This window comes from Orycteropus afer, unplaced genomic scaffold (assembly GCF_000298275.1).
Source record: "Orycteropus afer afer isolate SDZICR_OR568_19922 unplaced genomic scaffold, OryAfe1.0 scaffold00056, whole genome shotgun sequence".
Classification (NCBI taxonomy): Eukaryota; Metazoa; Chordata; class Mammalia; order Tubulidentata; family Orycteropodidae; genus Orycteropus; species Orycteropus afer.
The window spans coordinates 2466232-2482541 of record NW_006921643.1 but is presented as its reverse complement, the minus strand read 5'-3'; the positions used below and the strand labels follow the sequence as shown (position 1 = coordinate 2482541).

At 38.1% G+C, this 16310-nt stretch overlaps 1 protein-coding gene across 1 annotated transcript in view; it reads left to right on the top strand.

Moving 5' to 3' along the window:
- The window catches only part of FAM13B (family with sequence similarity 13 member B), a 118716-nt gene that overhangs the window by 22380 nt on the left and 80026 nt on the right, over positions 1 to 16310 (top strand). Inside the window, exons 6-8 of the mRNA XM_042780718.1 lie at positions 9472 to 9513; positions 10181 to 10336; positions 12497 to 12629. Coding sequence (XP_042636652.1) covers positions 9472 to 9513; positions 10181 to 10336; positions 12497 to 12629 — 331 coding nt within the window. The remainder of the gene's footprint in view (positions 1 to 9471; positions 9514 to 10180; positions 10337 to 12496; positions 12630 to 16310) is intronic.

The window sequence follows — 16310 nt, the reverse complement described above, 5'->3', positions numbered from 1 at the left end:
ATATCCTGCGACGTTGCTAAATCCCTCAATTAGTTCCAGTAGTTTTTTGATTGAATCTCTTGGGTTTTCTAGGTATAGGATCATATCATCAGCAAATAGGATTAGTTTGACTTCTTCCTTACCAATATTTTTTAACCATACTTTTCAGTGACATTAATTCTATTGGCCATGTTCTGTAACCATCACTACTAGCTATTTTCAAGAGATTTTCTTCCTTTTTTGTTTTCAAAAGATTTTCATTACCCCAACATAAACTCAGTACCCCTTACGCAGCAATTTGCCTTCCCCCTTTCCCTCCAGCCCCGAGAACCTTTTGTCTCCATTGTAGATATTTCATGTAAGTGAAATCATACAATATTTGTCATTTTGTGTATGACTTACTTCAATAGTGTCTTTTTAAGGTTCATGTTGTAGCATGTATCGACTTCTTTTCTTTTTATGGCTGAATATTACTCTATTGTATGGATAATACATTTTGTTTATCCATTCACCTGTTGATTGACACTTGGATTATTTCCAGCTGTTAGCTATTATGAATAATAGCTGTTGTGAACATAGGTGTACAGCTATCTGTCTGAGTCCCTGCTTTCAATTCTTTTGGGTATATACTTTAGGAGTGGAATTAATGGGTCATATGGTAATTCTGTGTGTAACATTAAGGAGCTGCCTAAGTGTTTACCACAGTGGCTGCACTGTGTTAACGTTCCTACCAGCAATGAATGATGGATCTACTTTCTCTACATCCTACCAACACCTTTTATTTTCAGGCTTTTTGATCATAGCTGTTGTAATGAGAGTGAGGTGATAATCTCATTGCGGTTTTGTTTTGCATTTCACTGATGACTAATGACCTTGAGCATCTTTTCATTGGCCATTTGTGTATTTTCTATGGTGAAATGTATATTGAAGTCCTTGGCCTTAATTTTAAAAATTTTATGTATGTGTTATCTTTTTGAGTATTTTTATGAAGTAGTGTGCAAACGTACTGGAAATACTAGGTAGCTTACTCTGGAATTCTGTTCACAAGTAGCACAGAAACCTATGGAGTTGGTTAGTTTATATGCTAAGATCATGGTTTGTGGTTGAGTTGGCCTCTGACTCATATTTACCCATACATAACAGAATGAAATGCGGCCCAGACCTGTGCCATTTCCATGATCAGCTGGGAATCAGACTCTTGTGAGCTATAGGATTTTCATGGACTGGTTTTTAGAAGTAGATCGCCAGGCTGTTCTTCCTAGTCTCTCTGAGTGTGGAAGCTCTGCTGAAACTTACTCAGCTTTCTAACTGCATGCAAGCCCCCACTAACAGATTGACAGTGGCTGTGCATGAGATGTGGGTTTTCCTGTATGGAAAAAGAGAATTCTACCATTGAACCACCAATGAGTGACAGATTAAATCAGCAGTTTGCAAAACTTTTTGGTCTCAAACTTTATGTTGTTTTTGTTGTTAGGTGCCATCAAGTTGATTCCGACTCATAGCGAGCTATGTACAACAGAATGAAACACTGCCCAGTCCTGTGCTATCCTCATAATTCTTGCTATGGTTGAGCCCATGTTTGCAGCCACTGTCTGAATCCATCTCATTTAGGGTCTTAAAGTTTTTCTCTGACCTTCTGTTCTACCCAGCATGATACCCTTCTCCAAGGACTGGTCCCTTCTGACAACATGACCAAATATGAGAGATGAAATATGGCCATTCTCACTGCTAAAGAACATTCTGGTTGTATTTCCTCCAAGACAGATTTGTTTGCTCTTCTAGCAGTCCATGGTACCTTTGGTATTCTTTACAAGCACCACAATTCAAAACCATCAATTCTTTTGTGGTTTTCCTTATTCACTCTAGTTCTTACATGCATTATGAAGCTACTGAAAATACCATGGTTTGGGTCAGGAGCACCCTAGTCTTCAGAGTAGCATCTTTGTTCATAACACTTTAAAGAAGTCTTTTGAAGTTGATTTGCCCAGTGCAATATGTTTGATTTCTTGACTGCTGGTTCCATGGATGTTGATTGTGGATCCAAGGAAAATTAAATCCTTCACAACTTTATTCTTTTCTCCTTTTATCAAGATATTGCTTATTGGTCCACTTGTGAAGATTTTTATTTTCTTTATGTTGAGGTGTAATCTACACTGAAGGCTGTAGTCTTTCATTTTCATCAATAAGTGCTTTGAATCCTTGTCACTTTCAGCAAGGAAAGTTGTGTCATTTACATATTGCAGGTTGTTAATGATTCTTCCTGTGATCCTGATGCTACATTCTTCTTCACATAATCCAGCTTCTCTGATTATTTGCTCAGCATATAGATCAAATAAGTATGGTCAAAGGGTACAACCTTGATAGACACCTTTCCTGATTTTAAACTATGCAGTATCCCCTCTTCCATACCAAACGACTGCCTCTTGGTCTGTGTAAAGGTACCTCATGAGCAAAATTAAATGTTCTGGAATTCCTGTTCTTCACAGTGTTATCCATAATTTGTTGTGATCCACACAGTCAAATGTATTTACATAATCAATAAAACACAGATAAACATCTTTCTGGTATTCTTTGCTTCCAGCCGAGATCCATCTGATATCAACAGTAATATCTCTTATTCCGTGTCTGCTTCTGAATCCGGCTTGAATTTCTGGAAATTCCTTGTTAGTGTACTGCTGCAGCCATTTTTGAATTATTTTCAGCAGAATTTTACTTTTGTGTGCTATTAATGATCTTGTTTGATAATTTCCTCATTCTGTTGGATCACTTTTCTTTGGAAAGGGCACAAACATGGATCTCTTCCAGTTGGTTGGCCTGGTAGCTGTCTTCAAATTTCTTGACATGGACAAGTGAGCATGTTTAATTCTGCAGCTGTTTGTTGAAACGTCTCAGTGGGTATACCAATTCCTGGATCCTTATTTTTCATCAATTCCTTCAGGACAGCTTGGACTTCTTCCTTCAGTACCATTGGTTCTTGATGATATGCTCCCTCTTGAAATGGCTGAACATCAGGTAGTTCTTTTTGTTACAGTGATTGTGTTCCTCCTATCTTCTTTTGATGCTTTTTGCATCATTTAGTATTTTGCCATTAGAATCTTTCAGTGTTGCAACTCAAGCCTTCAATTGTTTCTTCAGCTTGAGAAATGCTGAACATGTTCTTCCCCTTTGACTTTCCATCTCCAGGTCTTTGCACATTTCATTATAATTTTTTTACTTTGTTCTCTTGAACTGCTATTTGAAATCTTCTGTTAAGATCTTTTCATCATTTCTTCCATTTGCTGTAGCTATGAATACTCTTTCCAAAGCAAGTTTCAGAGTCTCTTCTGACATTCATTTTGGTCTCTCTTCCTTTCTTGCCTTTTTAATGACATTTTGCTTTCTTCATGTGTGATGTTTTTGATGTTGTCTTAGAACTTGTCTGGTCTTCGGTCATTGGTGTTCAGTGCATGAAATCTGTTCTTCAGATGGTCTTTAAATTCAGATGGGATATACCAAGGTCACATTCTGGCTCTTGTGGACATGTTTTAATTTTCTTCAGCTTCAACTTAAATTTGCATATGAGCAGTTGATGGTCTGATCCACAGTCAACCCCTGGCCTTGTTCTAACTGATGATACTGAGCTTCTCTATCACTTCTTTCTACACATATAGTGGGATTTGATTCCTATGTATTACATCTGACAAAGTCTATGTGTATAATCACTGTTTGTGTTGTTTAAAAAGGTATTTGCAATGAATAAGTGGTTGGTCATGCAAGATTCTATCATGAGTTCTTTGACATCATTTCTATCAGCAAGACCTTATTTTCCAACTACTGATACTTCTTCCATATTTCCAACGTTTGCCTTCCAATCACCAGTAATTATTAATACATCTTGGTTGCATATTTGGTCAATTTCAGACTGCAGAAGTTGATGAAAAACTTTCAGTTCATTCTTTGGCTCTAGTGGTTGGTGCATGTGGTAGTTGTGTGTCAGCTTGGCTGGGCTTGGTTTTGAGTGGCTGGGCAACTGGATGTAGTTATTCCCCATGAGACTGGTAATCAGCTCTATAGTGCAATCTACTGGAGCAGCTGAGTAACTGCCTTAGGGATGTGGTCTGTTTCCTGTATATAAGAAGAAGCTTTGAGAAAGGTCTTTGCAGTTTTTGGTATGCTTGAATTATGCGTGTAGCCGAGTTGTCATTTAGTAGCCTGTCATGTCTGCCAATCTTGGGACTGTTAATGAACTTGAATTAGTGGCCTGCTGTGTGGTTTGATAATTTTGGGCTTGTGCCATTTTACTTGTAGACCTGGGATTTGACAATTTCAGCAGTCAGCAGCTGCCTGAGTGAAGAGATGCCTCCAGCTCCAGTGGGCTGGGCTCAAGAGGCAGAGCTGAAGGCCACATTTGAAGGGTTTCACCCAGCTGCTAGAGCTAGCACTTTGAACTTGGACTTCTAGCATCCTAGACTATGAGACAATAAACCCATTTGTTCAAATCACATATTTGTGGTATTTTCTATTAGAGTGGCATAGATAACCAAAATAGTGTGTAAACTTGAGGAGTAGTAGTTTTATTAAAAAAAAAAAACAAAAACCTGCCAACCTGCCCTGAGATACACTTCGGGCTTGGGATAGGACTTGCTTCCAAGGCCTGGCTCTCAGCCCAACAGTAGAAAGACTTACATGCAGAACACCCAACCCAGGGCAATACACCCACCTACTCTATGGAGATACACCCCTTGGTGCAATCGGCCATGGTGCACCAGAGGGGAAAATCAAAGGGGAAGAACATGCTCAGCATTTCTCAAGCTGAAAGAACTGAAGAAACAATTGAAGCCTTGAGTTGCAACACTGAAAGATTCTAATGGCAAAATACTAAATGATGCAGAAAGCATCAAAAGAAAATAGGAGGAACACAATCACTGTAACAAAGTTATGAGTTAGTCTGGTTTACAGTGTCCACTTTGCCTTTTCTGTCTGTAGCATGAGAACATCCTCCCTCTTCCCAGTGGCATATGCTGTTACATCTTGTGAAGAGTACAGGGCCAGCATTGAAGTCTTTATGCTGTCCAGGATGGAGTGCTTTTGTTGGGCTAGTAGTTAGTTTTTTAAGACAGCTAAGAGGTTCTGCAGTTGTGTGGTGACATTGTACAGGTCAAGAAACAGGTTGCATGAGAGTCATTCTATGCAGTTATGTGTTGGCTCTGGTGTCAGATGTGCTTAGGGATACACTGTTGTTTAAACATGTTACTTCTGTCTTTTGAGTGTCTTCCAACCTAAGGGGCTCATCTTCTAGCAGTGTATAAGACAGTGTTTAACTGCTAACCATAAGGTTTTCAGTGGCCAGTTTTTCAGAAGTGGACCACCTCTTCCTTCTTCCTAGTCTGTCTTAGTCTGGAAGCTCCATTGAACCCATCACCATGGGTGACCCTGTGGATATTTGAAATATTGGTGGTATGGTTTCCAGTATCACAGAAACGTATGAGCCACCACAATACAACAAACTGACAAAAAAGTGGTGCTTGGAAGGCACTTGGACTATGAATGGGGAAGAGCTGCCTCCTTCAAAGTGGAGGCAGCCTTAATGGCGTGGATGGAGTAAAGCTTTCAAGAACTTCATGATATAGCAAGATTCAAAATGAGAAGAAACAGCTGCAAACAGCCATTAATAATAGTAATGTGGAATATACAAAGTATGACTCTAGGAAAGCTGGCAGTTGTGAAAAAAATGAAATGGAACACACAAAGATTAATAACCAAGGCATTAGTGAGTTGCAAGGGACTAGTACTGGCCATTTTGAAGTAGACAATCATGTAGTCTCCTATCCCGGGAATGACACATTGAAGAGGAATGGCATTGTAGTCATCATCTAAAAGAATATTTTAAGATCTATCCTAAAGCACAAAGCTGTCAATGATAAGATAATACCTGTACACCTACAATGAAGATCAGTTAATACTACTATTCAGATTTACACACCAGCCACTAAAGCCAAAGATGAAGATACTGAAGATTTTTACCAACTTCTGCAGTCTGAATTGACCAAACATGCAATCAACTTGCATGATAATTAATAGTGATTGGAATGCAAAAGTTAGAATCAAAGAAGAAGCATTGAGTAGTTGGAAAATATGACCTTTGTGATAGGAATGATGCTGAAGATTGCATGATAGAATTTTGTAAGACCAACAATTTGATCATCGCTGAAACCTTTTATCAACAACATAAATGGCAACTATACATGTGGACCTCACCAGGTGGAATACACAGGTATCACATTGACTGCATCTGTGGAAAGAGACGATGGAGAAGCGCAATATCATCAGTCACAACAAGGCCAGGGGCAGACTGTGGAACAGACTGTCAGTTGCTCCTATGCAAGTTTAAGTTGACTGTGACTGTTGACTAGTTGACATTGACTATGCAAAGGAATTCAACTGTATGGATCATAACAAATCTGGGTAACATTTTGAAGAATGGAAATTCCTAAATGCTTAATTGTGCTAATGGGGTACCTTTACACAGACCAAGAAGTAGTCATTTGAACAGAACAAGGGGATACTGCATGGTTTAAAATAAGGCAGAGTGGGTGTCAAGGTTGTATCCTTTCATCATACTTATTCAGTCTATATGCTGAGCAGATAATTAGAGAAGCTGGATTATGTGAAGAAGAATGCAGCATCAGGATGGCAGGAAGACTCATTAACAACCTGCAATACGCAGATGATACAACCTTCCTTACTGAAAGTGAAGATAACTTGAAGCACTTACTGATAAAAATCAAAGACTAGAGCCTTCAATATGGATTACATCTCAAAGAAAACAGAAATCCTCACAACTGAACTAGTAAGCAACATCATGATAAATGGAGAAAAGGTTGACATGGTGAAGTATTTCATTTTCCTTGGATCCACAATCAATGTCCACAGAAGCAGCAGTCAAGAAATCAGACGACTTACTGCGCTGGGCATATCTACTGCAAAAGATCTCTTTAAAGTGTAAAAGGGAAAGATGCCACTGTCAAAGACTAAGGTGCACCTGACCCAAGCCATTGTCTTTTTAGTGGGCTCATATGCATGTGAGAGCTGGGCAATGAATAAGGAAGACCTTATTGATGTATTTTATTGAATTGATGTATTTTAATTATGGTATTGGCAAAGATTACTGAATATACTGTGGACTGCCAGAATAATGAACAAATTTGTCACGGAAGAAGTATAGTGGAATGCTCCTTAGATGCAAGAATGGCCAGACTTCATCTCGTATACTTGGACCAGATTGTAGAAGGGATCGGTCCTTGGAGAAGGACATCATACTTGGATAAGTAGAGGGTCAGCAAAAAAGAGGAAGACCCTCAGTGAGATAGACTGACACAGTGGCTGCATCAGTGGCCTCAAGTTGGACACCACTTGTGGTGGGGCCACAGGACCAAAGTGGTGTGTTGTTCTGTTGTACATAAGGTCACTATGTGTAGAAACTGACTTGATGGCACCTAATAACAACAGCAATCACCTCTTATCTGATAGATGATTTTTAAAACAATCACCTGTTGTTGTTGTTGTTAGGTGCCGTCAAGTTGGCTCCGACTTACAGTGACCCTAGATAAACAGAACGAAACACTACTCCATCCTGTGCCAGCCTCACAATCTTTGCTATACCTGAGCCCATCGTTGGAGCCACCACTCATCTGTCAGTTTGTCGTACTGTGGTGGCTTGTGTGTTGCTGTGAGGTTGCAGGCTATGCCACTGGTATTTCAAATACCAGTAGGGTCACCCATGGTGGACAGGTTTCAGCAGAGCTTCCAGACTAAGACAGGCTGGGAAGAAGGAAGGGGCCATCCACTTCTCAAAGAATTGGACGATAAAAACAGTGAAACACTGTTTGATATGTTACTGGAAAATAATCACATATATCCATTAATAAGTTAATATTACTTTTCACTTAAATTCATTACTAGTAATTCTTCCTCCAACCTTTGAGTAAGTCATTGTTTCTCTAAGGGGGCATGCGATGATGTAGTTGGCTTACATATCTCTATCTATCTACATATGGAGGAACTCTGGTTGTATAGCAGCTAAGCACTTGGCTGCTAACCGAAAGGTTGGTGGTTTCAGCCCATCCCCTCTGTGGGAGAAAGACCTGGTGATGCCCTTATAAAGATTACATGCTAGAAAACCCTATGGGGGCAGTTCTTCTTTGTCACATAGGGTTGCTGTGAGTTAAAATCTACTTGCTGGCACCTGATGGTAATAATATGTATATATTCCAAGGTAGACATATAGATAATCATGGGTATTTATATATAGATAGATATAGACAGTTGTATATAAGGAGCTCTGGTGGCACTGTGATCAGAACATTTGGCTGGTAACCAAAAGGTTGGCAGTTTGAACCCACCAGCTTGTCTGTGGGACAAAGATGAAACAGCCTGCTTCCATAAAGATGTACAGCCTTGGAAACCCTTTGGGATGGACAGTTTTATTCTGCCCCTTTGGGTCACTATGAGTTGGAATTTGACTCAAGGGCAGTGAGTTTGGTTTTTTGGTTATAGATATCTATAAATGTCCCTGGATGGCACAAATGGTTTATACTCAATTACCAACCTAAAGATTGGTGGTTCAAACCCACCCTGTGGTGCCACAGAAGAAAGGCCTAGCAATCTTCTTCTGTAAAGATTATACCCAAGAAAACCCCATGGAGCGGCTCTACTCTAACACATGATGTTGCTATGAGTCGTGATTGACTCAACAGCAATTTTTTTAAAAAAAATAGATATCTATATAGATACATAAAATATGTATACTTAATGGTCTTTTTGTATGAGGGAGCCTTGGTGGTGCAGTGGTTATGTGCTTAGCTACTAACAAAAAAGTTGATAGTTCAGAGTTACCAGGCAGTCTGCAGGAATTTACAGCCTTGGAAACTGTTGGAATTGACTTGATGGCACTAGGTTTTTTTTGTTGTTGTTATAAAAATAGGTTTTTTTTTTTTTTGGAAAATAGAATCATACTCAGAAATACTCATGCTGTGTTATATGTATGTTTGTTGTTAGTAACTTTTTGGGGTTTTAAAAGGCAGTGAAGCATAGTTATTAATAACAGGGGCTTCAGAGTCCCCAACCTGAGTTCAGGTCCCAGTTCTGACCCTTGAAGCTGTGTGCATTTGGGCAAGTTAATTAACATAACATTTATGAGCTTCAGTTTTGTGGTGAGGGGAAAATAATTGTAATTCCTGGAGTAAACTGTTAAATGAGATAAATGCATATCATGCTGCTTGCCCATAATATTTAGTAAATACTTTTTTTTAAAAATCTTGTTAGTAATAATGATATTTATGTTCAAGACCAGATTCAGTAAATATTTGCAGGCTGAGGTGTAATTGAAAACATGAAATTTAGTGCATGCTCTCCTGGTGTTGTCAAGATAATACAAATGTGGCAGCTTTCAGCACATTTTGGAGCCATTTAGTATTGTAAAGTTTTATAGCTAATTTCTTTCTTTGATTGCAGTGCCCATATATCTCCCATCAGCATCTTACCAGCTTCTGCAGAGTAAGTAGTATACTTAAAGAAGACACATTTAAAAATTTTTTAAATATTCCTAATCTGTAGAAATAAGTCATGTGTTCATTGTGCTCACTTTAGAGGAAATACCGTTTATAAGACAGTGATAGTAGTGTTTTATGTACAGTAATAGGAACAAATGAAGAAGGAGCCCATTGAGTTAATTTACAATATAAAGATGAGCTTTTTTTAGATAATTTTTTTGAACATCTGAAATAATTGAAAAAATGTTAATAGAGCTTTCTTTTTAAAGTTTTCATTTAAAAAAAAATAGACTTCATGTAAAATATATGGACAGTGCCCTTACAGTTCCCTTTACTTAGCTGAATGTTGGTAAACTATTTTGCTTTTTAAATGTAGCCTTAAAAAGTCTATCCATTTAAATGATCTTCTAAATAATAGTGAGCAATGAATTACTGGGACAGCTGATACTCCTCACCCCCAGCAGTATTGGTGGCATTGTGATTGATTTGTATAGGATCATCTGTTTGGGGGAAATTTCATTTTAAAATTTGAGCCAGTAACATGTATTCTTTCTATATTTCAGTTTACCCATTTAGCTACCATAATAATACTGGTTTTAAAATTTATGTTTATGTGGCCAAATACCTAGTTAAGGTGACTACTTGTCATTAAAATGTGTTCTGTTTTATAGCATTTTAGAAAGAACAATTAGAGCAGCTGTGGAACAACACCTTTTTGATCTGCAGAGCAGCCTAGATCATGAACTTAAGAATTTACAACAGCAAAGTCTGGTGTGTAATAATGAAGCAGGAAGTATTAATTGTGATGGGGAAAGATCTAATAACCAGTAAGAAACTTTAAAAACATTTTACTGCTATATATTAAAGGTTATAAAATTGTTTTGTTATCTTAAAAAAACTATGTTTACTTACATAATGGGGTCTCATCTTACTTGAGGGTTTCTGAAAGTCACTGTGAAAAATGACTTTGTATACACTTTTATATAAATTGTATGTACTTAATTAACCTTGAAAATCTTCTCAATTTTCCTTTAAGTTAGTATATATAGTATCTTTTTGTTAAGTCCAACTGAGCTAGTTTTTCTTCTCTGAATGCCAGGTGAAGTACTGAATTAATCTTTAAGGACGATGTTGTATGAAAAATACTTTTTAAAAAAGTAGACTTATGTTTAGTGTAAGATACGGTAACACTGTGAGAGACATGCAGTGAGTTAGACAGGGAGGTACCAGATCAGAAAACCAAACTAACTGCCATTGAGTCGATTCTGACTCATAGTGACGCTCCTTGGGTTTCCGAGATGGTAAATCTTTAGGGAAGTAGATCGACCAGTCTTCCTTCCACGGAGTGGCAGGTGGATTTGAACTGCCAACCTTCTGGTTAGTTGTCAAATGCCTTAGGCATTATGTCACCAGAGCTCAATCTGGGGCATATGATCATTGAATGAAATGGTGAGCAGAAACCTCCTTTGTTACTTAAGTTATCATCCCCTGCTACTAGGCTCCTTTTTTAGATTAGCTGTTAGATGAATTTGTGTGATTTAAAGGCACCTGGGATGAGTGAGGTTCCGCTACTGTTCCTCTGACCTGTTACTGTTAAATAAAGGAAAGCCTCACCTCCTTTCCTGTTATTCAGCCCTGTCTTTTAAGATCATATGTGATTCCTGCTGAGACCACAATGTAGTGATTTATTTTTTTACATATCAGCTTTCAATTTATAGACAAGTGAGAAAGATGTACCCAACAGCAAAGTTTAAAAAAAAAAAAAGTTCTTAAAAGGGCTACGTATATTTTCCGAGGCGCCTTTTGGTAGGTTTGAACTGACATCATTTGGTTAGTAGCCTAGTGCTTAACTGTTTGCACCACTTAAACCAAACCCAACCTAACTCCCATGGAGTTATTTCTGACTCGCAGCAACTCTGTAGGAGAGAGAACTGCCTAGTAAGGTTTCCAAGGCTATAAATCTTTACAGAATCATACTGCCTCTTCTTTGTTCTGCAGAGTGACTGTTCCAACTGCTGACCTTTTTATTAGCAAATGAATGCTTTAACCACTGTGTCATCAGAGCTCTGTTTGTACTACTTAGGAACTCCTTACATATATCTAGTCCACTAGAATAGCTATTAAATACAGAGTGACACTGGAAGATATTATTAGATACAAAAATCAATTTTCAGAATGTTTATTTTAGCAGTCATATTGTACAACTACAGGAGTGCCCTGAAGACACCATAGTCTTCATAGTTGGTATTGCCAGCCTGTGCAAATATATGTGGTGGCTCTGGTTTGTATATTTTGAAGCCATGATTACTGATACAACTAGATTATGTAGGAAGTATTTCAGCTGAATATGAAGGAAAACCACAGTATCTAAAAGTTAGAAAGGGTAAGTGTTTCAAAGGTGGTGATAGAAGCATATTCTTGAGAATTTGTTCTCTTGGCCTTAACTTAGATAGGGATCCCATAAATCTGTGCTGGTATTCAAACAATATTCTGTTCTCATCACTGGGGAAATAACTCATGTTCTGTCATAGAGGGTGATGTCTTTGTAAGCTAAGATGCGTATTCTAAACAATTTAAGATAAAAAATCAGCAATTGGACATAATTTCTGTTGTACTTGATAAGGAGCTGGATACTGTGGTGTCTAGTACTAGACTTTTAGTCACAGCAAGCAGGTCATTATGACTGGGAGTGTGCGTTTGTAAGAGAAATCATTTTGACACATAAAATACTTTCAAAGCCATTCATTGCTTTTGGAAATTTTCAAAGGGAATGACAGACAAGGTCTTCAACAGTATTCTACAGTGAGGGAAAAAAACCTTAGTAAATTGAATAATCTAAGTTAGCAAGACAGAGTATGGATTTTTATGAAAAGGATACATTTTCTTTAACAAGAAAAAGTTTCAGATCATTATTGATAATTATTTATTTTAAAGACATTACATATTCAGCATTTGTCCTGATAAGATTTTTCAATTTTCATTACTAGGGTTGATATTGCTGATGATATTATTAATGCCAGTGAGAGTAACAGAGACTGTTCAGAACCTGTGGCTAGCACTAATTTAGACAATGAAGTTATGCAGGAAGATTTTGTATTTGAGGATGAAGAAAATAACCAGGTAAGAAATGCAAAGACAAAAAAAAACTCTTTGTAGATGCTGATTGCTTCATGTGTTTCTTTGATACCAGAAACCACATCTTAGTATCTTTGCTGACACATTTGTCTTGATTATACATTAAAGAATATATATTCTCTCTAGAGGTCAGAAACCAGCAGAAGATTTGCAGAAAAGCACCTTAATTTAAAGTACTGTTTTCCTGGAAGGAAACACACTATGATGTCCCCTGAGGGGTTGGTGGTTTTACAGGTTCTTTTTAAAACTTTTCTGTATTTCCAACATTTTTTTCTGAAGAGCTTGTGATCTTGGAGGAAAAAAACTATTTTTACTATTATACTGTTAGTGGTAACTTTCTTTTTAAAATAATTGCAATTAAATTTACAAAACTTACTTTCTTTTTTTTTTTTAATTGTGATTTGGGTGCAATTTTACAGAGCAAATTCACTTTCCATACAGCAGCTCACATACACTTTGTCTCATGACATTGACTACAATTTGCTACAGTGCAGCAGCTCCCCTCCCAGTTCCTCGCCATAGTTACCTCTTCCTGTGTCCTTCCTTCCATCACTCCTGCCCCCTGAGCTGTTTCCCTGTACATGCACAACCCTTCTATTCTCCCATGAGTGTTCTCTCCAAGGAGTGTATCTGCCTAGTGTCAAAGTTCAGCTCATATGCCTGTCTTTTGTTTGGGTGGAAGCCACAGGTGTGGGTTCAGTTTCAGACCTGAAGGGCAGTTAGGGGCCATAGTCTCAGTAGTTCCATCAAGCTTTATGAGACCAGCAAACCTAGTCCCTCCACTTCCCCCTGCAAATGATTTTGAGTTTCCTTCCACATTGTTCTCCCACTCTATCCAGGATCTCCTACATAGATCCCCCTCTGAGTGATCGACAGTGATAGCTGGGCACCATTTAGTTCTTCTGGTGTCATAGTTGTATAGGCTGAGGATCGCATGGTGTACCAGTAGCTTGGACTAACTGTTTCCGTGAATCTTTGGTTTTCTTCATTCTTCTTTGCTCTGAACAAGGAGAGACCTATCGTTCCATCTAGATGACTGCTCACAAGCTTTTAAGATCCCAGTTGCTACCCACCAAAATAGGATGTGGAACAATGTTTTGTGTAGTATGTTATGCCAATGTTTTGTGTAGTATGTTATGCCAATGAAGCTTGATGTCTATGGACCCAAGCCCACAGGTCCAACTATTCGTTCCCTCTGGGTAGCTGTCAGTGGCCAACCTTGTCCCTTGTCAGCTCTATTATATTCCTGGGAATTCTTATAGAACATGCAAATAAAATAAACTAAACTCACTGCTGTCTAGTCGGATCTTACTCATAGCGACCACTCCTTGGGTTTCCAATGCAGTATCTCTGTGGAAGTAGATTGCCTAGTCTTCCTTCTGAGGAGTGGCTCGTGGGTTTGAATCACCAGCCTTCTAGTTAGCAGTCAGATGCCTTAGGCACTATGTTACCAGAGCTCCCGAACATACAAATGTACTTGTATAAACATTGTCTGCCAACCCTATACATGGTCATGGCCAGTCCCCTCTCCCCTCTGGCATATACCTAATCATTCAGCCTGTCTAGCCATCTATCCACCTGTAGATCAGTGTTTGTTATCACTGACAAGGCAGTACTGTATGTACAAAAGGGTTCATCTTTGTTGTCTGTACCTTCCATGTACCTCTCTATGTCTTACCCTTCCTCAGTGCCACCATGGTGATCACTCGTATTTAGTATATTGCCCTTCTCTTCACCCAAATCAATACGTGTGTGTACTTATCTAACAGTGTTCCCCCTCCTTCCCCTCCCACACCTCATAACCACCAAAGAAAGTTTCCTTCCATATATAAACCTTTCCTTGACTTTTTACAAAAATGGGCTAATACAATATTTGTCCTTCTGTGATTGACTTATTTCATTCAGCATAATGTCTTCTAGGTTCATCCATGTCATGTGATGTTTTGCAGATTCTATGTTATTCTTTAGGGTTGCATGATATTCCATTATGTATATGTACCATAGTTTGGTTGTCTATTCTTCTGTTGATGGGCGCCTAGGTTGTTTCCATCTTTTTGCTATTGTAAATAGTGCTGCAATGAACATGGGTGTGCATATATCTGTTCTTGTCCTGGCTCTCACTTCTTTAGGATATATACCTAGTAATGGAATTGCTGGCTCAAATGGTAATTCTAATTCCAGCTTTTTAAGGAATTGCCATACTGCTTTCCACAGTGGTTGTATTGTTTTATAGTCCTATTAGCAGTGTGTGATAGTCCCTAGTAGAGATAAGTCCCTTGTCAGATACATGATTGCTGAATATTTTTTCCAAGTCTGTAGGTTCTCTTTTGACTCTTTTGGAGAAGTCTTTGGAAGCACATAATGATTTAATTTTTAGAAGGTCCCATTCATCTAGTTTATCTTATGTTCTTTGTGCATTTTGGGTTATGCTTGATAGTCTGTTTATGACATATATTGTCGTTGTTGTTATGTGCCGTTGAGTTGGATCCGACTCACAGCGACCCCTCCTTGGGTTTCTGAGGCAGTATCACTACAGAAGTAGATTGCCCAATCTTCCTTCCAGGGAGTGGCTGGTGGGTTTGAACTGCAAGCCTTCTGGTTAGCAGTCAAGTGTCTTAGGCACTATGCTACCAGAGCTCCTATGCCATATATTAGGGCCTCTATATTTGCCCCTAGTTTTTCCTTGAGGAACTTTATAGTTTTAGGTTTCACATTTAAATCTTTGATCCATTTGGAGTTAGTTTTTATATATGGTGTGAGGTAAAGATCTTGCTTCATTTTTCTGCAAATAAATATCCAATTTTGCCAGAACCATTTGTTGAACAATCTCTTTTATAGTTACATAGTTTTCTTTGTACAGGTTTTTTGTGTCCCTGGTAAGAATTTATTCCCATGTATTTTATTTTTTTCATTGCTATTGTAAATATTATTGATTTCTTTATTTCTTTTTCATCAGTCTTTTTACTGGTATAGAGGAATCCAACTAATTTTTGGATGTTGATCTTGTATCCTGCCATGATGCTAAATCTTTCAATTAGTTCCAGTAGATTTCTTACTGAGTCTCTTGGGTTTTCTAGGCATAGGATCATATCATCAGCAAATAGGGTTAGTTTCACGTCTTTCTTACCAATTTGGATTTTCCCTTTATTGCCTTAATGCCCTGGCTAGGACTTCTAATACAATGTTGAATAGAAGTGGTGATGCGGGTATTCTTGTGTAGTTCCTGTCCTCAAGGGGAATGGTTTCAGTTCCTCTTCATTGAGAATAATGTTGGCTGTTCGTTTTGCATTGATGCCCTTTATTATGTTGAGGAATGTCCCTTCTATTCCTATTTTGCTGAGAGTTTTTATCAGGAAAGGGTGTTGGAATTTCTCAAATGCCTTTTCTCCATCGATTGATATGATCATGCGGTTCTTTTCCTTTGTTTTATTTACGTGTTTGATGATGTTCATTGTTTTTCTAATGTTAAACCATCCTTGCATACCTGATACGAACCCCACTTGATCATAATGTATTGTATTTTTGATATGTTGTTGAAGTCTGTTGGCTAGGATTTTGTTGAAGATTTTTTTTTTTTTACTTCTTTCTTTTTTTTTTCTTTTTATTAGGATTTGGGTGAAGATTTACAGAGTAAATTTACTTTTCATACAGCAGTTCACATATATT